The following is a 24,559-nucleotide window of genomic DNA, read 5'->3' as shown; positions in this document are numbered from 1 at the left end:
CAAACTAAAACATCAAGCATACAGAGACAACATATAATGGACTATTGATTTATGCACAGTTTATTGAAAGTTTAGATATGCTTTAAGAAGTACTTACCTTAATCCTGCTTTCCTGTTCACGCCAGAAGTTCGGAGATGAGTGCAGGCATTCCTTCCCTGTATGTTTGTTATTTTTCCCCTTATCTGTAGAGGAGGAGCTTCACTACTTATCATGTACATAAACTGCAGCACAGATTCATCTCAGCTAAAAGTCTAGACCCTTAGATCAGGAATAGGACAGACATTTATAGGACATTTCATAACTTTCCCAAATTCTTATAAAAAAATATTCCCCACAAACTGCACTGAATTACTGTACCCAATTTATTAGATATTTTAGGAGTCGGTCCATTTTATTTTGACTCCACCAAAATGGACACCGACTCCAACTCCACAGCCCTGCACTGCTGTCCACCATCTTTCTAATCAAATATTGGAGATATCAGTATTAAAATAAAATGAGGTTGCACACACTGCTGTTCTCCATCTTTCTGAATAGTGCTTGTGCCTGGAGATAATTCTATGACGTAATTTCAAGCTATCTTTAGGTTACAACAAGGCAGCTTCTTACTGCACATGCTCACATGCACCTGTCCTGTTTACATTCTAGGACCAGCTTCTGTCAGTGTAATGAGGAGGCAGCCATTTTATTTCTATAGTGATTAACTCCTTACCTTACGAGGCTGCTCCCGGCACGAATGCAGTGAAGTTCCCAGCTTCACTGTGTACGGCTGGAGCCGCTCGTCACAGTGCATGTGCGGCTTCCAGTGATGGAAGCTTTACTGCCTGGCCGTGTCATACAGCGAATGTGCCCACAAATATCAGCGCTCGCAGGGAGCAGAATTCAAATACGTGGGCGGTGCCAGCACTGACTGTGAGGATCACACCCTTATGACTGAACGAGCAGGTAGGATCATAAGTATATAAAATGTTATATACTCATTATATTACCACCAATTTTAATTAAAAAAAAGCGTGTTAGTGATGCACATTGCATTACTGACAATGCTATGGGGGCAGTGTACATAGTAGATAGGACATGACAGGTTCCGTTTAACATTTTGGTCTTTGTTTTTCTTTTTTACATTTTTTTGATCAACTATAAACTTGCATGTTTGGCTAAGTATGCATAGCTTCTTTTTTTCAAGAAAAAGAGGGCAAAAAAAAACACAAAACAATGCCAGATCCAAGAAGCAGTAGGCTATCTCTCATGTGAGCAAAGGATCGGCTATGTTGAAATGAAACATACCAAACCAATACTAACCCCCCTTTACCATTGGGCGAGAGTTCGAAAGCTCACATACGCACGTGATCGTAGGTCGATACTGACAAAATTGTTAAGTTCAGTGAGTTTTGTCTAGTGTTTATAGGCATTTTCACAACAACAGGTAAATAGAGTTGTCTAAGACTGAAATATTGATGACATATCCACATATAAGTTATCAATATGAGCTCAGTGGGGGAGGGGGGTGCTTCACTTACACTGATGAGCAGAAAACTACACCATGAGCGGCCAAACATTAGCTATATATGCGGCATCCAAGGGGTAACATTTCTCCTTGCGGAGAGTGACATGTTAAGCATGTCTCGGTGAGGAGACTTTTAAAGCCGCAATGCTCCTCTGGAAAATATGACAAGCTACATATGCGGCGAAACTCTGCAGCTTGGTACATTGTTTACATCCACTGCTGATAATTTCACATGTACAGGGGCGCTATGGTCCACCTAGTTTCAGCTGATCAGTTAGGTTGCTGGGTGTCAAGACACCCAACGATCTCATACTGATAACCTAAACTATGGATAGGTCGTCAATACTTCAGTGCTTGACGCCTTATAGGTTATGTGCCCACGGTCAGGAGACACTGGACTTATGCAGCATCAAACCAGCTTTGTTTAGATGTTACAGCATAGTTGATGGGCTTTCTAGAAATCCCATGTCCACTATGCGTCTCCGTGCACCTGTGGAAACTGACAAGCGGAGCGTCTTTCAGATCCGCAGCATGTCAATTTCTTTTGCTGGTCCGCATGTGGAATTTCCCCATAGACTAACATTTATGAGGAAGGTCCGCATGTGAAAAAAAATGGTGCCGCTCATTTGCATAATGATGGCAGAAGCCGCGCGGCTATCTCGTAGCGTCATGGCCACAGGCAGCTCCTGACTGTGTGCACGTACTCTTAAGGGAACCTGCAGGTGATTCATGCTGCCTAAATAATAGCAAGGTAAAATATTTCTCAGAAACGCACTAACATTTCAGAAAAATACACTTTGAAAATCAGCCAGCTCTCCCTAGTGCTACTAGACGTGATTGACAGGCCTTACCCTCGCATGTTATAGGGAGAAACCCATCAATAAGCTGCAGCAGCGCTGGGCAGAGCCGGCCAGGGACAGATTCGTCTTATGGTCACCGGCAGGAACCTCCAAGGAGCGGTTCAGAGAATCGAGCAGCCAGGCTCTGGGTCAGGCTGTCTGAATCAGATGACGGCTTTCTATATGTAAAAGGCTTTTTTTAATGTGGGTAACGTGGCTTTCTGGGAACAGTATTTTTTCACCTATATTCAGGGGACAATGGGTCATTACGGTGTACCTGCCCAATGTTAGCAGCACTAGGTCATGTGACACTGTAACGCACCATGTTCCAGTGTCTGCTCATGTTTCCCATTGTGTAATACCATTATGGAATATGTCAGAGTACAAACGAGAGTGCAGCGCAGATATATTAGAGGGCCGTTCCCATCAGGCAGGCGGACCCCGTAGAGCACCTATAGGGACCCCCGCTATACCTGCTGCCTCAGGAGGGCTCCTGGCAGCCTGTACAGCTCCTGTCTCTCCCGCCACTCGGACACAAGGCGCCATGCCTCCCAGGACGGTTACAAGCCCCTGCTCAGACGTCACAATGGCAGACCACGCCCACTCCGTGCCCGCGCCTGCTAACAGCCTCGCGCTCTTCTGGACGTTTCTGTGACGCAGCGGGTGCGCGGGCCGTACTGGACGCTTGTGTCAGGCTGCGCGCCTCACGCCCCTCCTACGCTCAGTAACACCCGCCGTGGATAATGGCGGCAGTGTAGCTAAGTCACGCAGGCTGCACAGTCACGTTCGTTAGTAGAACAATTCCCAGTCAGAGCCACCCTTTTCCTCCGTCCACGTCATTCAGCCGGTGACGCATAACACCGGACGCCGCTAGCAAAGCAAAGTAGAAGAAAATAAAAGCTGAAGCGACGAGTCCCGCCGCTTCCGCTCGTACCCCCGCAGCGTGACATCACTTTTCACACATTGCCATGTTTTGTTCTTCCCACAGCTGTCAACCACCTCAAGCCTCGGACACGCGCACGTCCTCTGGCCCCGCCCACAAGCTAGTGCCGTACGCTTCGCTTCCACGTGATGCCAAATGGGCGTGTCTTACGTGAGAAGGAAGAGAGCGCGCCGCACAGCTCCAGCCGCAGCTCAGCCTGTGACGTATAGGTGTGCGTGGCCTGGGCTAGCCCGAAGGTGGTCGCGACGAGCTGAGGACAGAGCCCGAGAACGGGGGGAGGGGCGAAATAAAAGCCATACTAATAGCACAGGCAGCCGGGTGTCAGGAGTAGTTGGGAGACGCCCGCCTGCAGTCCGCGCTTACGACGTGTGTGGGCGGCTCCGGGTTGTAGCGTGTCCCGGATATTGGAAGGGGGGCAGCACCACCTCCTCTTTCTCCGCCTCTTCCTCGGCTCTCTCCTCCTCCGCCCAGCTCGCCCGAATACCCGCCCGGCACCGGCAGCAGCGAGAGCATCATGGCGCTGAAGCGGATCCACAAGGTGAGGGCCGGCGGACTGTGTGCTGTCCGGTGTGTGGGGCGCTGCTGTGGAGGCGGGAGTGCGGCCCGGGCCTGCGGGGATGGCCGCCCTGCGCAGCAGCAGACGCCCGCCTGCTCCGCTCCCAGGCTCACACTTGTCGGGCGGAGATGAAAGGTGATTTTCGCGGGTGTCTGCGGCTGTGCTCGGCGGGCGCGCAGGGGCTGTGGGTCCGCGCCTTCCCATCCCCCACCCGCCGCTCTGCCCCGTGCTGGCGGCGGTGTGAGGATGAGCCTGGCTGTGCTCGGCGGGCGCCTGCCTATCATGGCCGGGCGGCTGCTCTGCACAGTCGTGTACATGCTGCTCCCTCCCATGGCTCAGCCCGCAGTATAAGATGGCGGCGCCGCCTCGGTGTTGTTGCCGCACACTAGCACAGCCGCCGTGGGGACATGGCCGTGGCCTCCGCTCACATGTCCGGCTCTCTGGCCCGCGCGGCTGCTTTCACTTTCCCAGCGCCTGTGCTCTGCGCGGCCGGGCTCTGAGCCTTCAGCCTCACTGCTGTTACGTCTCTACTAATGGGACTTCCTCCTTGTGCTTCACTTCCTGACTACAGGCCTGTGTGACTTACAGCATCTAGGGCCATCACCGAATTCTGAGGAGCCATTGCCCTGCCAGGGCCCCTCCTGTCTGCCTCCACCACCGACTTTCCTGCACACTTGATATCAGTGCCTCTTTTCATAGCTGACTTATTGTTGGTTACATACAAAAGTCCGCTCGGCTCCTCATGGATTGCTATTATTGCCTTTGTAACACGCTCTAAATACTAATCTGGAATAACATAGGTGGTGCATGCACACATCCTGGTGAGCTCTAGCGCTGGCTGTCGCTCCTCCGATGGGCATAGGTGGTGCATGCACACATCCTGGTGAGCGCTAGCGCTGGCTGTCGCTCGTCCGATGGGCATAGGTGGTGCATGCACACATCCTGGTGAGCGCTAGCGTTGGCTGTCGCTCGTCCGATGGGCATAGGTGGTGCATGCACACATCCTGGTGAGCGCTAGCGTTGGCTGTCGCTCGTCCGATGGGCATAGGTGGTGCATGCACACATCCTGGTGAGCGCTAGCGTTGGCTGTCGCTCCTCCGATGGGCATAGGTGGTGCATGCACACATCCTGGTGAGCGCTAGCGTTGGCTGTCGCTCCTCCGATGGGCATAGGTGGTGCATGCACACATCCTGGTGAGCGCTAGCGTTGGCTGTCGCTCCTCCGATGGGCATAGGTGGTGCATGCACACATCCTGGTGAGCGTTGGCTGTCGCTCTTCCGCTGGGCATAGGTGGTGCATGCACACATTCTGGTGAGCGCTAGCGTTGGCTGTCGCTCTTCCGCTGGGCATAGGTGGTGCATGCACACATCCTGGTGAGCGCTAGCAGTGGCTGTCGCTCTTCCGCTGGGCATAGGTGGTGCATGCACACATCCTGGGGAGCGCTAGCGTTGGCTGTCGCTCTTCCGCTGGGCATAGGTGGTGCATGCACACATCCTGGTGAGCGCTAGCAGTGGCTGTCGCTCCTCCGATGGGCATAGGTGGTCCATGCACACATCCTGGTGAGCGCTAGCGTTGGCTGTCGCTCTTCTGATGTGCATAGGTGGTGTGGGCACACATCCTGGTGAGCGCTAGCATAGGTGGTGCGTGCACGCATCCTTGTGAGTAGTGGTAGTGGCTGTCGCTCCTCCGATGGGCATAGGTGGTGCATGCACACATCCTGGTGAGCGCTAGCGTTGGCTGTCGCTCTTCTGATGTGCATAGGTGGTGCGGGCACACATCCTGCTGAGTAGTAGCAGTGGCTGTCGCTCCTCCGATGGGCATAGGTGGTGCATGCACACATCCTGGTGAGCGCTAGCTTTGGCTGTCGCTCCTCTGATGTGCGTGCTACACAGGTTCAGACTTGTGCACAAATTGTCAGTTGCTTGGCAGCAGCTTTCTATCGATTATAGTGGATTTAATCTTCATCGAATACAAGGCACTACAGTGTTTTCTACCAGTTGGCCCTTTATTTCCTGGTTAGGCTTTGTTCACACTATGGCAATCTTAATTTTTTTTTTCCTGGATCTATGACAGTCATGACAGATTAGGGTGACTTGAACCTAATTTCGCTTCATTCTCGTTTTGATAGCTAAAGTAGCCCAGACTATAATAACTATGCTCTTTTTGCCATTAAAAAGTACTAGCACCTTGGTGGAGCATAACTTTCCTCTAGCTTCAGTTGGGCATCTTGTAAAATACCTTTCCCTATTGTCTGTTTTTCCGTATCACATGGTTCACATCAACACTGATGGCAATTTTGGCTTTCAACAGTGCATCTAATACAGAATACATAAGTCTTCATCTTGGGTACCACTCAATGGCTTGAGAGGGTGGCTGCTCCTGAATCTGCAGTCACTTGGTGTCACAGCTTTAAAGTTCCTCCAATCCTACCGGGTGCAATTCTGCTGCTTGTCTCAGACAGCTGTGGGCCCTGAGAAGACGGAAGCGGTATACATGGCAATTATAAGCTCCTTGTAATGAATGAAGGCAGCAGCCCTGGGTAACCTCTGTTGTGGGAAAACTGCTCGCTCTTGGCAGATCCAGGCCCCACCAGTGACTGTCATGAGAAGGCGCTCTTATGCCCTCTTAACTGGTTATGCTGAATTTACACTAGTACATTAGACTTCCAAAAGGAACTGAAAAAATGGCAGCCCTACAGGGCACTGTTCTGTTCATGGATATAATTTGCTCCAAAAGACTCCATTGACAAATAGGACTAGTTTATTTTGCGTGTCAGTTTTGATTTATTTTTCTCTTGACAACGATATATCCTATAAGTTACATTATATGCTCTCAGGGCAAGTATTGAGTAACCTCGAACTGAGCCCACAGCATACTTGACAGATGCCAAATTTTACACAGCAATCATCTGCATATAACAGCATTTACCCGACCTAGCTCCATTCGCTGCTGTTTACCATTTAATTGCGGCTGTCAGTCGCTGACGGTGGCATTTAAAAGGCTAATTTACTAGCGTGCATGGGCAACTCTAATGCAACGTAGTCATGGAGTGCTAATGGGTTGTCAGCCAGAGGCGTCTTGAAAGTCCTCATGGTGGCCACGTTGATCCTCCGATGAAGTCCAACCTGCGTCTGAGCATCTTGGGAGAGCAGCAGATTAGCTATCCACTGCAATTTGGTAGTGCAGCATCCATTACATTCCAATTTATCAAGTATAACATTATTTGAACCATACGTTAAACACCATATAAAAAATTCTGCGAAATTGTCTTTTTTTTTTTCTTTTTCCTTGTCCTTGGCTTTTTTTTTATTGCTTAAATGTGTATAAAAACAATTATATAAAACTTAATTGCTGTATTGTAATTAAACATGAATAACCATATTTCCAGTTCACTCTTACCATAATATGAATGCAGTAAAAACAACCCCAAAAAGGGCAGAATTAAATTTTTCTCTTACCATTTTACCACACAAATTTTTTTTTCTCAGTACATTATATATAGTTCAGTGAATTCATTCAAACATATAACTCATTCTGTAAAAAAAGGCCCTCACATTCAACTGCTGTATATTAATGTTGCCATAAGTATTGAACAAGTCATCAATTTTCTAAGTAAATATTTCTAAAGTTGCTTTTTGACATGAAATAATTACCAGATGTTGGTAACAACCCATCCAATCCACACAGTTAAAGAAATCAAACCATAGATGTCCATAAATTAAGTTGTGTAATAATAAGAAATGACACCGGAAAAAGCATTGCGCAAATGAAGAGGTACAAAATGACAGAGGGTGAAATTGTTCTTTCCACGTTCAAATTATGGCCCCCAACAGCGCTCACTGTAACCTTCAGTAGTTTAGAAATTCTTCTGTCCTAGAAAAACTTACATGTTGGAGGCAGAAGTGCTACCTGAAATTACCTTCTATAACTTCCCAATTCACCCAAGAATTGACATTTTTCATTAAAATGACTTAAGCAAACCACCCACCCCTCTGCGCTGACGTCCGTGATAGTAAATGACAGTATATGAATACCCCGAATGCGCAGACCTAGGTAGGCATTGCAGGAGATTTTTACTATCACTGACCATAATCCCACCCATTCCTCCGTGCAGATGTCAGTGACAGTAAAAATCTTGTGCATACACGATGCCTCCCTAGGTCTGCACATATGGGGTATTCCTATACTGTAACTTACTGTCAACGATGTTGGCGTAGAGGGGTAGGTGGGATTATGGGTGTGGGGGGCAGTGCATATTCAGTTTTTCATATGCTTGACTGGCCGGTGCGCAGCTATGAATTCTCTGGTGCTTACAGCAAGAAAACTGGAGAAGCTACAACAATAAATGTTACAGGTTCTGAAATGGCTGCCCAAGCCCTATTTTAGGATACTATTCGTATCCTGCTAAAAAAAAAAAACCGCATAATAATCTTTATTTTTATATACCGCTAACATATTCCGCAGCGCTTTACGTACATTATCTTCGCTGTCCCCATCGGGGCTCACAATCTAGATTCCCTATCGGTATGTCTTTGGAGTGTGGGAGGAAACCGGAGAACCCGGAGGAAACCCATACTAACTCCTTGCAGATGTTGTCCTTGGTGGGATTTGAACCCAGGACCCGAGCGCTGCAGTGCTAACCACTGCGCCACCATACATGACAGATTCCCTTTAAAGAGAACCTGTAACCTGATGCATGCTACTCAATCTGTAGGCAGCATGTGTCCGGTACTAGCTGTATAAACTTTTTTTTTTTTTTTTTTCTTGGGCTGCAGTTTTTGATGTGTCAAAAATTCAGTTTTTTACACTTCTAGGAAGGTGGATGGGGATTTATTGAAATCTCATGTCCACTGTGCTTGTTGTTGTGCTGCGTAAACTCGCCTGCGGTGCTTGTTTTGAATCCACAGCATGTCCATTTCTCTTGCGGCTACCCTGAGTTTTCTGTGTGGGATTTCCCCATAGACTTGGATTATGCGTTTTTAGTGCGTTTCTCAAAAAAATGTATTTAATCCGCACTCAAGTATGTCAAAGTAAAAACCTGGAAGTGATAAACAAATCCTCTTTATTTAACCCCTTAATGGCTCAGGGCATATTAGTATGCCCCAGGCCATCACCCCTGGTTCAGTGAGTGCTCCGGCGCTGAGCCCACACTGAACCGGGCACATGTCAACTGATTCTTACAGCTGACATGTGCCCGCAACAGCCCTGGGTGGAATCACGATCCACCCGCGGCTGTTAACATGTTAAATGCCGCTGTCAACCTCTGACAGCGGCATTTAACATCGCTGCGCCTGGAGCGCGTCACTTACCCCGCCCATCGGTGACCCAGTCACGTGATCGCGGGTCACTTATGGGTGGGCATGACAACCCTGGGTCTGCAGCAGACCCCAGTGGTAGTCATGTAAAGATCTCTATGAGCGCCACCTAGTGGTCGGCGCTCATAGCACAGGAGCATTTCTGCTACATAGAGGTGATCTGTTAATCACCTCTATGTAGCAGAGGCGATCAGGCAGTTGCTGCTTCTAGTCTCCTATGGACACTATAGAAGCAAGCAAAAAGTTTAAAAAAAAGTTTTTAAAAATATAAAAGTTTAAATCACCCCCTTTTGCCCCATTCAAAATAAAATAATAAATAAACCCCACATACACATTTGGTATAGCTGTGTTCAGAATCGCCCGATCTATCAATTTAAAAAATAATTAATCCGATCAGTAAGCGGCGTAACGAGAAAAAAATTCCAAACCTGGCCAAAGATCCCGAAAAATGGAGGTGCTACGGGTCTCGGGAAAATGGCGCCTCCCTGTTTTTTTTTTTTTTTTTTTTTTTTTTTTTCACCACTTAAATTAAAAATAACCTATACATGTTTGGTGTCTACAAACTCGTAATGGCAGGTCAGTTTTAGCATTCAGTGAACGTGGAAAGAAAAAAACAAATTGTGGAATTGCATTTTTTTGGGGGGATTTTTTTTCCGGTTTTCCAGTACACGATATGGTAAAACCAGTAATGGCGTTTAAAAGTACAACTCGTCCTGCAAAAAATAAGCCCTCACACGGCCATTTTGCCCAAAAAATGAAAACGCTATGGCTCTGGGAGCATAAATCGAAAATGCAAAAAAAGCGGAAAATCCCAAGATTGCGAAGGGGTTAAAGCATGACACACTAACGAGAGACAAAAAACGCAGCGTCTCAAATGCACGTTAAAAAAACGCACACAGATGCAACAAAAAAAAAATAAAAAAGATGCAAGTAACCTAATTTAAATAAAAAATGGAGAAATTCTGCAACATCGTAGCCTAACAGGTTTGGTGTAGATTTAAATCTGCAGCTTGTCAATGCTTTCAACATTTTTTGCTGCAGATTTCACCAGTATTAAGGCTGCGTGCACACAATGCGTTTTTCATGCTTTTCCGCTGCGGAATTGCATCAAAACCGCTTGGTAATCCGCACCCCATGGTCCCCAATGGCATTCCGCAATGTCAATGCACATGTGGATTTTTCCGCAGTGTTTCTGCAGCGCTCATAAATCCGCAGCATGTTCATTAATTTTGCGGAAGCGCAGCGGAATGGCCGCCATTGACTTGCATTGACACGCAAATAATCCGTGTCTGTACATTTGTACACGCAGATTATATGCATTTCAATGTGCAGATGGTACCCAGTTCTGGAGGAGAGAAGACTCTCATCCAGACCTGGGTACCATTGTACCTGTAAAAAAAAAGAATAAAATAATAAATAAAGTTATATTCACCTTTCCGGCGGCCCCAGCAGCGCTTCTCCTTCCAGGACCCGAGATGACGTCGCGGTCATGTGACCGCAGGCTGTCTCGCGATGCGCCGGCAACCCGGAAGAAGCCAGGACGAGCGCAACAGCACACTTGGCGGGGCATCGGGGGTAAGTATAGCTTTATTTTTTGATTTTTACAGTCACACTATATAAAGCCATGCCGTTTGCATGGATTTATATAGTGTGACCTAGTTGTCAAGCACTTTCCAAGTGATGCTATCGCCTGGAAAGCGCTTGTCAGTCTGCATGCGGAAACACATGCGTTAACGCATATGGATACGCATGTGAATCCGCATGTATGTGCATGCTTTTTTCCTGCAGAAATCTGCATGTGTTTTTTCTGCCAGGGAGATGCAGAAATTTTCTGCTTCATTTCTGCATCGTCGGCACATAGCATAATAGGAGGGGAAAAAACTTTTTTTTTTTTTTAAACAGATACCTATTTTACGCTGCGCTTTTCCAGCTAAGATGTAGGAATGGTGCAGAAATTTCTGCACCAGATACTTAAAGTGTGCACTTACCCTAAGTTTGTTTGCAATACCCATACCCAGATTTGGACAGAATTAACAATGCCATTTTTCTGAAAAAGAAATATGCATACGAATGCCATTTTTGAAACCCCATGGACTCCATTGCTGTCAAATGGTCCGGCAAGTGTAACTTATGTTAGTTGTGACTTACCCTAGTCAGCATTGCTGTAAAAATTTCTTGATCTGCTGCTAAGGAGCAGACAGTACTACTTTACTTATTGGTAAAATCCAATTGTCAGAATTCAGATCCCTTTAATTGTAGGAGTTTATAGTAAATAAGTTTAGCCAATTTAAACTTTAATGGCATCCAGGCTATGCCAAAAACAAAAATCCAGTGCTCCTGTTTAGTTCTTTTTCTGAAACAGATCCACTTCTGACCCCGGGTTGTCAGATCTGAAACTCAGCTGTATTTGTGTGAATGGAGTCATGTTAAAGCTGCTGAGCTGATGTTAATTGGAAAAAGAATGATGAAAGGGGTTTAATGGTTGTAACATGTTAGAGGTTGTCCACTACTTCAGCATTGATGACCTATCCTTAAGATAGGTCATCAGTGTCTGGCTGAGATCCGACATCAGGCACCCTCGCCGATCAGCTGAAATCGGCGGCCGCCGGCCATATACTTTTAGTGGCCAGGGCTTGGTACTGCACATCCGCCTCCTATTCAAATAGACGGGCCAGCTCCACAAGTAACAGCAGATTGGTGGGGGTGCCGAGTGTCGGTCCCCGGCCGATCAGACATTGATGACCTAACCTAAGGATAGGCCATCAATGTAAAAGTAATAGACAACCTCAATAATGACTGGCCACAGAATAACTGCTAGATCATTGAGAGGGTGGGGGTAGGATGAATGCTTAGATCCTTGATGATTGCCATAGCAGGTGTTCCCTACCCAGAAAGTAATAGTACTTCTTAGGGAGAGTGTGGGTGTCTGAATTACTTGGGCGCTGAGCCAGATCCATGCAGAGCAGGTTCTGCAGTGTTACACAGTTGGCACCTGCAAGTGAACAGAGCTAGCTCAGATTGCTGCCATTTCACCAGTTAGGCCACGGCCCCACTATCAGTATTTGGTCAGTATTTTTTCTCAGGAGTGGGAGCCAAAACCAGGTGAGGAACAATCAGAGAAAAGGTATAATGGAAACAAGTCACTAATTCTGCATTTATCCCCCACTCCTGGTTTTGGCTCCCACTCCTGAGAAAAAATACTGATAGTGGGGCCATGGCCTTAAAGAAGCACTCCCATTGGTGAATAATTTTTAGTTTAGTTGAATCTGTATAACTGTTAATATACTTCCTGATCGGTATCTTCCCAGTTTCCAGACTCAGCCCTCTTCTACACTTGCATGATTTCTGTTCAGATTTGCCTTCTCAGACTAGGCTTTGTGTGAGCCGGCAGTCATGTGAGTTTATAAGAGGACCGCAGCGGCAATGGAAACCGGTTAACACGCTAATCGGTTAGTATATTAGCACAATTTGACTTCTCTACGCACATTTACATACCGTATTTTTCGGACTGTAAGACGCACCTAGGTTTTAGAGGTGGAAAATAAAAAATAAAAAAATTTAAGCAAAAAAAAAAGTCATGATGCAATGTTATGGGGGAGGGGATCTGCTGCTGATACTGGTATTGGGTAATGTCCACCAATTGTGTTAATATCCTCCATCCTGGTATGAGCCCCATCACGCTGCCCACAAAAAAATAATCATACTCGCCTCCTCTCCTCCATCGCTGTGTCCTGCTCTGCTGCCGATGCTCTCACACAGAAGTGCTGTGCCGGAATAGTCACTGCTCCCCGCGCTGGGACTCTGTGCGTGGGGAGCAGTGACCATTCAGTCTCTTCAATAGCCGGCACACTGTACTGCAGCGTGGCTCCTGCTGCCGCTCTGCGGTCTGTGTGCCCGCTATTAAAGACCATGAATACTCACTGCAACCCATGGGAGTGGGTTGTAGGGAATATTCATTAGCTTTAATAGCGGGCACACAGACCACAGAGTGGCAGGAGGAGCCGTGCTGCAGTACAGTGTGCCGGCTATTCATGGGCGTGGGGAGCAGGGCACAGGGTAGGCTGCAGCAGGCGGCTTCTGCCTCCTGTGCCCCGCTCATCCCCTGCTGCCGCTCCCCCCCCACCCACAGCCGAACATATGTTCGGACTAGAAGACACACACACACACACACACACACACACACACACACACACACACACACACACACACACACACACACACACACACACACACACACACTTTCCTCAAATTTTGGAAGTAAAAAGTGTCTTATAGTACGAAAAATACGGTAAACAATAGTTCTTCTTTACATGCCACTGTCAATCTGACAGCTCTCCATTCCATCCCACCCTCCCTATTACATGAGGGTGGGTTGTCATGGCAGCTGGGAGCCCCTTAAGGCCATTGGCGTATCACCATGTCCATAAAAGTCTAACCTATCAAGATTATTTAACCGATGAGGTAAATGCTCTGAAGGAAAATAACAACAAAATACCAGACCTGCGTGTTTTCAATGGCTGCACCTCCTTAAAAAAAAAAATTAAAAAATGCAGTGCAAGGTGTTCAATAATTTGTTTTCGTCCCTTCCCACCGCCCTTCCAAAATGGTACTGTTAAATGTAACCGGACAGCTGATGCATACTACCCAGTTGACAGGCAGCATGTATCAGACACTGGTTGTATGATCTTAGCCAGGCATGTTTGATTCAAACGCAGCTGCAGTTCAGAGAAAAACATACTTTAACATCCGCCAGGTAGCCAATCGCACAAGAGACTAGCAGGACAGGTGGGTTCCGGACAGCTTCTCCCCACCCGCTGTCCTGAAGAAACAGGTCTCTCCCCATATATCAGGGACCCGCCTGTACCACAGGTCTCCAGTGCTGCTCTGTCCATGACTGCTTTTAAAGTTATGCTTTTGGTCTGATAAATGCTGCCTGTGAATTGTGCAGCATGTGTCAGCTATCGGGTTCCTTTTTCAGTCTAGAGCTGTGCATTTAAAAAAAATTAATAAAATATTCAAGTTGGGTATGTCTATAATGTTACTGACCATAGGAATCGTGTTGCTAGGTCATTTACCTTGCAGTGAACTGTAAAACGAATCCTTAGAAAATGGTGAACTTGCCTTCTTTCCATTTTTTTTTTCTCGTTTTTTCTTCTGTTCACTATTTTATGGTAAAATGAGTACTGTCGTTCAAAACTACAACTGGACGTAAAAAAAAGTCTTGGAAGAATAAGAGTAAGAACACAAATTTGCTATGTCTGCAAGGGGGTAACTTTTAGACTTCACAGCAGTTCTACCCATAAATTTATACTTGAGTGGCATACTGACAAAATATGCTGTCAATGTCTGATTAAATAATTTTTAAAAGAAATCTTAGTATGATCACCCCACCCCTATATGGCATATATAGTCCTGCAGGTATGTAAATCCATTGACGCCTTTATCTTCTATGCTGCATTCCTGAGGAAGTGGTGTTTTAATTGACATGCAAGTGAGGAATTAAAATGGTTATCCAGGTCTTTGCTTATTTTTCCTTATGGGGCTAAGAACTTGCGTGCATGTAGTTGCCAACTACCTGTTCTGCCAGCTCAGAGTAGTCATGAACCTCTCCTGCCAGCGATTCTTTAGCTTCCGGTGACATCACATTGACAAAGCAGCTTCTTTTCCACTCTGTTGACGAGGTGTTACTGCTGATATGCAGCGGGGAGCTGGCTGTCTAACAGCAGATAACGCCTCATCGACAGCGGATGAGAAGTAGCTGCTCTGTTGATACGAGGTCAAATGGAGCAGGAGAGCTCGTTAAAGGGAATCTCTCAGAGGGATCAGCACTCCTAAACCATCTATATGTGCACACAGGTCATAGGAAGCGGAATAAAATTATACCTTGATATCTGTGATCTGATGTCTTATTCCAGAGAAATCCATATTTTTCTTATATATAAATGAGTTATTCTAGGGTATGGGCCGGCCACAGATCTGCACAAGAATCTGCCTCCAGAGCTGCTTATAAATAGATAAAGGGGTGTTACCAGTGTGAGACAAGTAACTTGTAGAACTGAACTTTGTCTCGTTACAAACACATGCAGCAGCTCTCACAACTCTGCTGTATAGTAACTGGCTGAGAGAAACATGCAGATGTCTGTTATAATCTCACACAGCTCTGCAGAGAACTGCCATTACATATCGCACTGGTAACTCCCATTATTATTTCTAATAATCTCTGGAGGCAGATTCTCATGCAGATCAGTATCCGGCCCATAGAGCTAAATAGCTAATTTATATATAAGAAAACCACGGATTTCTCTGGAATAAAACATCATCAGATCACTGTTATCAAGGCATTACTTTATTCTGCTTCCCATGACCTGCATGCCCATATAAGTGGCATAGGAGAGTTGATCCTACCGACAGATTCCCTTTAACTGCTCTCCGCTGTCACAGATCAGCTCTGGGTAGAACAGGCAAGGGTGGAAGTAACTACCTGCTTCTTAGTTCTTAGCCCCATATTGGAAAAATAAGCTTCCCGGATAACCCCTTTTTAAGCTGTCTGGATGTGACAAAGTACTTAAAGGGGTTGTCCACAACTAGGACAACCACTTCATGTAAATGTTTGGCCCTGATAAAATAAAGATTAGATTCACCTCCCGTTCCAGCGGTGTCTGCACTTGCTCTCCCGGGGCTCCCGTACAGTTGTTGTGACACGTGAGCCAGGCGTCCAAACAGTGCTGGCGTCACTGTCCCCGCCTTCTGTTGACTTGAATATGGAGAGGAAGTCTGAGCTCCAGCTGATCTGACTTCCTCTTCATGTTCAATTTGTCTGAAGATAGGGCCAATGACGCCAGTGCTGATTGAGTGCCTGGCTCAGTGTCACAAGAGCCGCACGGGAGCCCCGGGACTGTGAGTGCTGACACCGCTGGAACAGCGCCAGCTTGGGAGGGGAGTATAAGCTTTTTTTTTAATTTTATTGGGGCCATGCGTTGGGGTATCAGGAGTTGTCCAAGTAGTGGACAACTTCTTTAAGTATTTCCCTCCTGAAGTTTTGTCTCCACCCAGCAGGAGTCTACTTAGATTGATGGCTCACTGCCTGATGTTTCCTGCCTGACTTCAAACGGACTCATCAAGCTATATATGCTGGTACTGAGCATGGAAACAATCTTAGCTGGCAAAGACTACTTAAGTGCTCCATCATACCCAGATCACTTATTGTCTCATTTGTGTATGACAAAGTGCTGCATAACTTGGAAAGCCACATGATAGAATATATAAAGGTGTCACTGGATTTAAATTTCAAAATCTGCAAGCATATATAGTTGATTTTGACAGTTTTGCTTTAATGGGGTTTTCCACTACTTGGACAATTCATTCTTGATCTGTTTGGCCCCGATTTAAAATAAAAAAACGAATACTCCCCTCTACTGGTGCTGTTCCAGCGGGGTCTGCGTTCGTGGTCCCGGGGCTCTCGTGCGGTTGATGTGACCTCAGCGCCCAATCGGCTCTCGTGTCACTGTCCCCGCCTTTGGACAAATCGCACATGAAGAGAGTCTCGTTTGTGAGTTTACACAGCGTCAAATAGAAGCACAGTGGGCATAGGATTTCTATAAATCCCATCCACATTGCTTGTGACGTAGAACCCAGTTTTTTGGACGCAGTGCAGATGAGCTGCGTCCAGAACACTGCTAATCCTGATTGTGGGCACCTAGCCTTATGAGTACTAAGTAGTTTCAGTATCTTGGCGATATGCCACTATGAATTCAGCCATATGGCCCTCAGGACACTTTTCTGCAAAAATTTAAATATTAATTTATTTGCCCTGATTAAAACTTATCCGGTTCTATAAATGTATAACTCTCCAAATATTCATAATGTCAAATTCTCCAATGTCCCTTTTAGTGGCCTCTCAAGCATAGCCATCCTACGGTTTGTGGAAGGCTCACTGGCTCAAGCGCTTAGCTTCAGATATTTGGGTTACCAGTAACGGCATGTTGTAAACTGCTGTTAGTAATTGCTGACTTAATTTCCTGAACAGTGTCCTCCAGCATATTCCTGCTAAAACATGACCTACCAGATGTATTTTATATTGAGCTGAGAAAAGTAATAATTATTTTGTAAGTGGCCTGCTTATAATAGTCCTTTAGTTAAGGTATGTTAATTTTTATTTTTTTTTTTGTACATGCATGGCCAGTGAATCAGTGGTGTTAGGTGTTAAAGGGGTTGTCCGGTCCAAAATAATAATGCAGACGTATGAATCAGCGTGCACGCACAGTGCCCTGCAGGGATTTGCCGGTTTCTGAGCTGGGAATGGAAGTGATGTATGCGATAAACATGTATTCAACGAGGCTGTGCCCATTGGTTGACCACACTCACTAGACGGCACACGGCTTCACTAAATACACGTGTATGGAGCAAGGCTGCGCCCACTTGTCAGGTACTGGCCGGGAGTATGCATAATGCATACGTACCCGCCGGTCCCGGCTCAGAATCCGGCGAATCCCTTCAGCGCACAGTGCGTACGCTAGGGGATTAACAAGTCTGCAGTCAGTGACCGCAGACTTATAAGTTTGTACCGATAACCTCATTATTCCTTTTTAATCTCGATGGAGAAAACCGAAAGGATTGACATGCTGTTTAATAAGCTGCACCATAGCTGAAATAAAGAACATGCGATGTTAAATGAGGTTTTAAAAATTACTTTCATTTTGCTGCTAAAAATGCTTCAATTTTTTTTCTACAAAAAAAAAGGGAAAAAATGCATCAAGTGTCTTTCCGTTATTTACACAAATACTTAAGGCCAAATCATCAAAGCTTTTATGCCAGAAAAGTGATGAAAAGATGTAAAATATTAGCAACTTTTGCCATTTAGACACCAGTTTGAATCAGCTGTGCTGAAATGGGCATAGCTGGGGAAAAGGCTGGAGAGGGGCGTCTTAACATCTGCACTCAAACTTCTCAAATCTACCCGTGTTTTGTACACCATTCAGAAGAGGCACCAAATTCATGTAAGTGGCACAGATCTCTTAATGAATTTGGTGCCTACTACAGCAAGACTGGCGTAGTGTCCAGTGTTAATGAATCGACACTTCAGTTTTTTCAGCAGTATGGCTAGGAGTTGATCTGCAGTACCTGGCAACGCCCACTAAACTGACAGAACTGGAGTGTTCACTGTTAACATCTGGTTGCTGATTGGAGTTAAACAGATTGTCCTGGAAAACCTCTTTAACAAATGGCTGCACTCATTTTCAAGAGAATGAACTTTAACCTCTTTCTGGCCCAAGGCGACTAATGTATATCTGTGCTCTTGGCCTTATGGGCCAGATATGTATTAGTACGCCTTGGCAATTTCGCCCGCGCACAAGCGGTGCAGGCGAGATTGCCGCTGATTGTCAGAGCTGACACCCTGTGCTATGTGCAGGGAGAGGTCCAGCACCGCTCCCTGCACATTAACCCCCGAAATGCTGCGATCAATTTCGATCGCAGCATTCCGGTGGCAAGAGGGGGTTAAGTGCGATACCTACCTTCTCTGCCGGTGTCTTGAGTCTGGTCCCGGATGTTGTCATGGCAACATCCGGGTCACTAGGAGGCAGGAAGTTACTTTGGTCATAGGCAGTGCGCGACCAAAGTAACTTCTCCCTGTGCAGCAGGGACGGTGTTGCATAGCACGTTAGGCTGCAAAAAGTGAAAGTCCCATAGTGGGACAATGTGTAAAAGATCAAAGTACACATTTGGTATGCTGTGTCCGGAACGATCTGACCTATAAAACTGTCCCACTAGTTAACCCCTTTAGTGAACACTGTAAACAAAAAAACAAACAATGCTTTATCATACCGCCAAACAAAAAATGGAATAAAACGCGATCAAAAAGACTTAATATAAATAAAAATGGTACCGCTGAAAGCATCATCTTGTCCCACAAAAAAACAAGTCGCCATACAGCTCCAACGGCCGAAAAATAAAGTTCTAGCTCTCAGAATAAAGCGATGCAAAAACAATTATTTTTTCTATAAAATAGTTTGTGTAAAAGCACCAAAACACAAAAAAAATATTAATGTGGTACCGCTGTAAACGTACTAACCCGAAGAATAAAACTGTCTTATCAGTTTTACCACACGCAGAACGGCATAAAAAACAATTCGTGAATTGTTGGTTTTTGTTTATTCTGCCTCCCAAAGATCGGAATAGAAAGCGATAGAAAATGTCACGTGCTCGAAAATGGTACCAATAAAAATGTCAACTTGTCCTGCAAAAAAACAAGCCGTCGCATGACTGTCGGCTGAAATATGGAAAAATTATAGCTCTCAAAATATGGAGATGCAAAAAAAGTTTTTAGCGTGTGACAGCGGTCAATCATAAAAACTCTCTATGAATCTGGTATCGCTGTAATCGCACTGAGCCGAAGAACAAAGTCGTCTAATCACTTATACTACACGAGGAACGGCGTAAATAATTGAGGTTGGGCTGGGTTTTTTTTTTTTTTATATAGAAGTAAAGAAAAAAAAAATGCTGACAATATGGCCACAATTGTTGAGCACAAGTGCTCGCTACTTGAGTTTGCATCAGGTGCTCGGGTATGCACAGAGTATCGCGGGTGCTCAAGTTTAAGCCCCTTATGTCTTACAGCTTTTATACAGCTACAAAAACCTTGCGGGGATTTCCTGCCATGCACGAGCGATCCCAGCATGGTTTTTTATTTTTTGGGTGTCTAATAACCGTGAAACATGCGGGCGGGGACTCGAGCGTGTCACTTGACCACCCACGATGCTTGGTGCATACCAGAGTACCCGATGCAAGCTCATGTAGTGAGCACTTGCGCTCAAGACTAATGACAACTTAATATGATGACCTAATGTTATCAAATTCTCTGTTGTACCTCTGGGTTCAAAATGTTCACTGTACCCCTTGATAAAATCCTTGAGGGGTGTACTTTCCAAAATGGGGTCACTTGTGGGGAGTTTCCACTGTTTAGTCACATCAGGGGCCCTCCAAATGCAACATGGCGTCCACTAATTATTCAAGCAAATTTTACATTCAAAAAGGTAAAATGGCACTTCTTCCCTGCCGTATGCCCAAACAGTGGTTTTCCCCCACATATGGGGTATCTGCGTGCTCAGGAGGAATAGCACAACAAATTTTGGGGTTAAATGATACCCTTGCGAAAAAAAAAGGGGGTCTAAAGTAACATTTTTGTGAAAAAAAGTTTACTTTTTTTTCTTCAACATTCCAAAAATTCCTGTGAAGCACCTGAAGGGTTAATAAAGTTCTTGAATGGGGTTTTGAGCACCTTTAGGCTGTGTGCCCACGTAGCGTTTTTCAAGCGTTTATGCTGTGGAATTTCCGCAGCGGAAACGCTTGTGAAACGCTAGGTAATCCGCACCCCATGGTCCCCAAGGGGATTCCGCATGTTCTATGCACATGCTGCGGATTTTTCCGCAGCGTTTATGCTGCGTACAAAAATCCGCAGCATGTCATTTAATTTTGCGGAAGTGCAGCGGAACTCCCGCCATTGACTTGCATAGAAACCGCGACTGTACATTTTTACAAGCGGCTTCTATGCGTCTCTATGTGCGGATGGTACCCAGTTCTGGAGGAGAGGAGACTCTCATCCAGACCTGGGTACCATTGTACCTGTAAAAAAAAGAATAAAATAACAAAGTTTATACTCACCTGTCCGGCGTCTTCTCTCTGAATGCCAGCAGCGCTGAAGGACCTTCGGTGACGTCAGTCATGTGACCGCAGGCCCTTCACCGCTCTGTCTCGCGATATGCCGGCAGCCAGGAACCAGACAGGAACGAGTGCTGCTGCACACACCGAGGCCTCGGGGGTGAGTATAGCTTTATTTGTTTTAATTTTTACAGTTCACACTGTATAAATCCATGCTGTTTGCATGGATTTATACAGTGTGACCTAGTTGTCAAGCACTTTCCAAGTGATGCTATCGCCTGGAAAGTGCTTGTCAATCTGCATGTGGATCCGCATGTATTCTGCAGGAAAAACGCATACACAATCTGCATGCGTTTTTTTCTGCCAGGGAGATGCAGAAATTTTCTGCTTCATTTCTGCATCGTGGGCACATAGCCTCAAAGCAGAGAGTTATGTCAGACAAAATAGTTACTACATAACATTTCCCACGTCTACATCAGTACAATTTTGGAACCAGAAAATACCCCAAAGTGACACAATCCTAAAAACTGCACCCCTCAGGCTATGTGCCCACGATGCAGAAATGAAGCAGAAAATTTCTGCAGCATTTCTGCATCTCCCTGGCAGAAAAAAACGCATGCAGATTGTGCATGCGTTTTTCCTGCAGAATACATGCGGGTTCACATGCGTTTCCACATGCAGATTGACAAGCACTTTCCAGGCGATAGCATCACTTGGAAAGTGCTTGACAACTAGGTCACACTGTATAAATCCATGCAAACAGCATGGATTTATACAGTGTGAACCGTAAAAATTAAAACAAATAAAGCTATACTCACCCCCGAGGCCTCGGTGTGTGCAGCAGCGCTCTTTCCTGTCTGGTTCCCGGCTGCCGGCATATCGCGAGACAGAGCGGTGAAGGGCCTGCGGTCACATGACTGTGACGTCACCGAAGGTCCTTCAGCGCTGCTGGCATTCAGAGAGAAGACGCCGGACAGGTGAATATAAACTTTATTTGTTATTTTATTCTTTTTTTTTACAGGTACAATGGTACCCAGGTCTGGATGAGAGTCTCCTCTCCTCCAGAACTGGGTACCATCCGCACATAGAGACGCATAGAAGCCGCTTGTAAAAATGTACAGTCGCGGTTTCTGTGCGTCTCACTGCAAGTCAATGGCGGGAGTTCCGCTGCACTTCCGCAAAATTAAATGACATGCTGCGGATTTTTGTACGCAGCATAAACGCTGCGGAAAAATCCGCAGCATGTGCATAGAACATGCGGAATCCCCTTGGGGACCATGGGGTGCGGATTACCTAGCGTTTCCGCTGCGGAAATTCCGCAGCATAAACGCTTGAAAAACGCTACGTGGGCACACAGCCTCAGAGCATGAAAATTCAAAGTTTGAAAATTGTGAAATTTTCACCAAATTTCCGTTTTTTTTTTCACACAAACGCTAGTGATATCGAATAAATTTTACCACAATCATGAAGTACAATATGTCATGAAAAACAATCAGAATCGGTGGGATCCGTTGAAGCGTTTCAGAGTAATTACCTCATAAAGTGACAGTGGTCAGAATTGTAAAAATTGAGCTGGTCATTAATGTGCAAACCACCCTCGGGGGTAAAGGGGCGTAATATATATATATTTTATACACGCATATGCGCCCAGCCTTTGTTTGTGGAATACAGGGTTAAAGTTAATCTCAACACTAAAACCAGATTTTTGTTTTGTATGCACTCAGTCTAAAGACCTTTCAGTAACGTTTCCACTGATATACTTCTACCACCAAAATGAAAGTGCTGTGGTACCTACAAGCAAAATGATTGGCTATTTTTGTAAAATTAATTTGTCTTTCATGCTGATTAGATATTTTAGTTCACTCACAAGCTGCCCATGCATGTTAGATGCACATCAGTGGTTCTGGCTGACCAGCAATTCTGTATGGGTTGTATTCACCCTCAAGGGTAGAAAAGGGGCTCGATATTTATCTTATTAGGTCTGACTCATCTGGGTTGAAAAAATGGCTCCGATGTTCCTGAAAAGTCGGGCAAGTGTCTGCGAGTACAATTTGATTTTTCTCACCTAGCATCCGTATGCAATGCGTCTTTACATCACCTTTTACATACAGGAATTGTCATTTCAAGCTAGTTACTAAGAAAACAATCTTCTATAAAAATATAGATATGGGATAATGTCATTGAGATATATAATCAGTGCAGGGTGTGTGTAGTTTAGTTTACATGTATTTAGCTAATCAATAAATTAAACAAAAAAAATGGCATGGAGTCCCCCTACTTTTTTCTTAACCAGCTGAGGGAAAGTGGACAGCTGGGGGCTAATGTTGTTTATACCTTGGGAAGGGGGTAGTAAACATGGAAGTTCCCAAGCTATTAATATCAGCTCACAACCGTATACTCAGCCTTTATTGGTTATTAAAATGGGGGACCCCACAAAAATGACTTGCGGTCCCCCATACAATTAATAACCAACAAAGGCTAGGCAGGCAGCTACGGGCTGAATAGGCCATGGATATTGGCCCCCCTCCCAGACTAACACATCAGCTCTCAACCACCCCAGAAATGGCGCATCCATAAGATGAGTCAATTCTGGTGCTTGGCCTTTGCTCTTCCCACTTGCCCTTGTGCGGTGGCAAGTGGGTTAATAGTATTGTGGTTAATATCAACTTTGTATTGTGAACTGACATCAAAGCCAGGGGTTAGAAATTGAAAGGAGTCTAGAAGATGACTCCAAAGACATACTGAGAGGGAATCTATATTGTGAGCCCCGATGGGGACCGCGACGATAATATATGTAAAGCGCTGCGGAATATGTTAGCGCTATATTAAAATAAAGATTATTAGATGCCCCATTATTAACCTCATAGTCATGTTAAAAAATACACAGCCAGTATAGGTTTTTTCTTTAATTGAAAAAGGCTAGCTCCTTTTATTCTAAACACTCACCACCCTCTTTACCCAATTATTGTGAAGTGCAAAATGCCATATTTCTCACCTGTCCAGCGATGATCCATTTTGTCCCTCGACGAGTTCAACTCTGCTACATTTACATGCCTTGCTTAATGGTGACATGTGACCGTTCAGCCTGGCATCTAGAAGAGACACTGAGCTGCGAGTGATAGCGCTGCATCAGTACCTCGTGGTCACGTGAATAAGGTGAGCGGCGTTCAAAACCGATTACGGTAACTCCTTTCAGAAATTGCAGAAAAATGCTGCATTTATTCTGTATGTGAACACAGCCTAGTGAAACATGTATGATCAGGGTTGAATTTAACACCATGTATTATGTGACAGGTCTTTGACATTCAGATTTTTAAGCCAGGAAAAACCACATATAAAACGTTTTTTTTTTTTTTCATTTGAGTTTATTAAAGGGGTATTCCCATCTCAAATCCTGTTTCAATATCTACTAAGTGTAATATTACCCCTTTCGCACCAGAGCCTGTTTTTGCCTTCGTGACAACCAATTTTTCAATTCTGACCAGTGACACTTTGAGGTTATAACTCTGGAACGCTTCAACGTATCACACTAATTTTTTTTTCTTCTTGACATATTTTACTTCTGATAGTGGTAAAATTTGTTCGATAAAATTTGCGTTTGTCTGAAAATATCCCTTAACATGTCCCTTTTGTCACATTATTTTCATGGGTACCATCATTTCTGTCCAGGCCTTTCATGAGTTTAATTTTTTTTTTAAATTCTGTGGAAGCAGGATTGAAAAGCAATGACTGACTTTTATTTG

General features: G+C 45.2%; 1 protein-coding gene across 1 annotated transcript in view; it reads left to right on the top strand.

Annotated features, from left to right (window-relative positions):
• Positions 1-3,403: 3,403 nt before the first annotated feature.
• UBE2D3 (ubiquitin conjugating enzyme E2 D3) overlaps positions 3,404-24,559 on the top strand; it is a 58,043-nt gene continuing 36,887 nt past the window's right edge. The window contains exon 1 of the mRNA XM_073639180.1: positions 3,404-3,828. Coding sequence (XP_073495281.1) covers positions 3,805-3,828 — 24 coding nt within the window. The 5' untranslated portion in view covers positions 3,404-3,804. The remainder of the gene's footprint in view (positions 3,829-24,559) is intronic.

This window comes from Phyllobates terribilis, unplaced genomic scaffold (genome assembly GCF_046119375.1).
Source record: "Phyllobates terribilis strain yellow unplaced genomic scaffold, ASM4611937v1 Scaffold_1__5_contigs__length_1240528914, whole genome shotgun sequence".
NCBI lineage: Eukaryota > Metazoa > Chordata > Amphibia > Anura > Dendrobatidae > Phyllobates > Phyllobates terribilis.
This window is presented reverse-complemented; position numbering and strand designations above follow the sequence as displayed.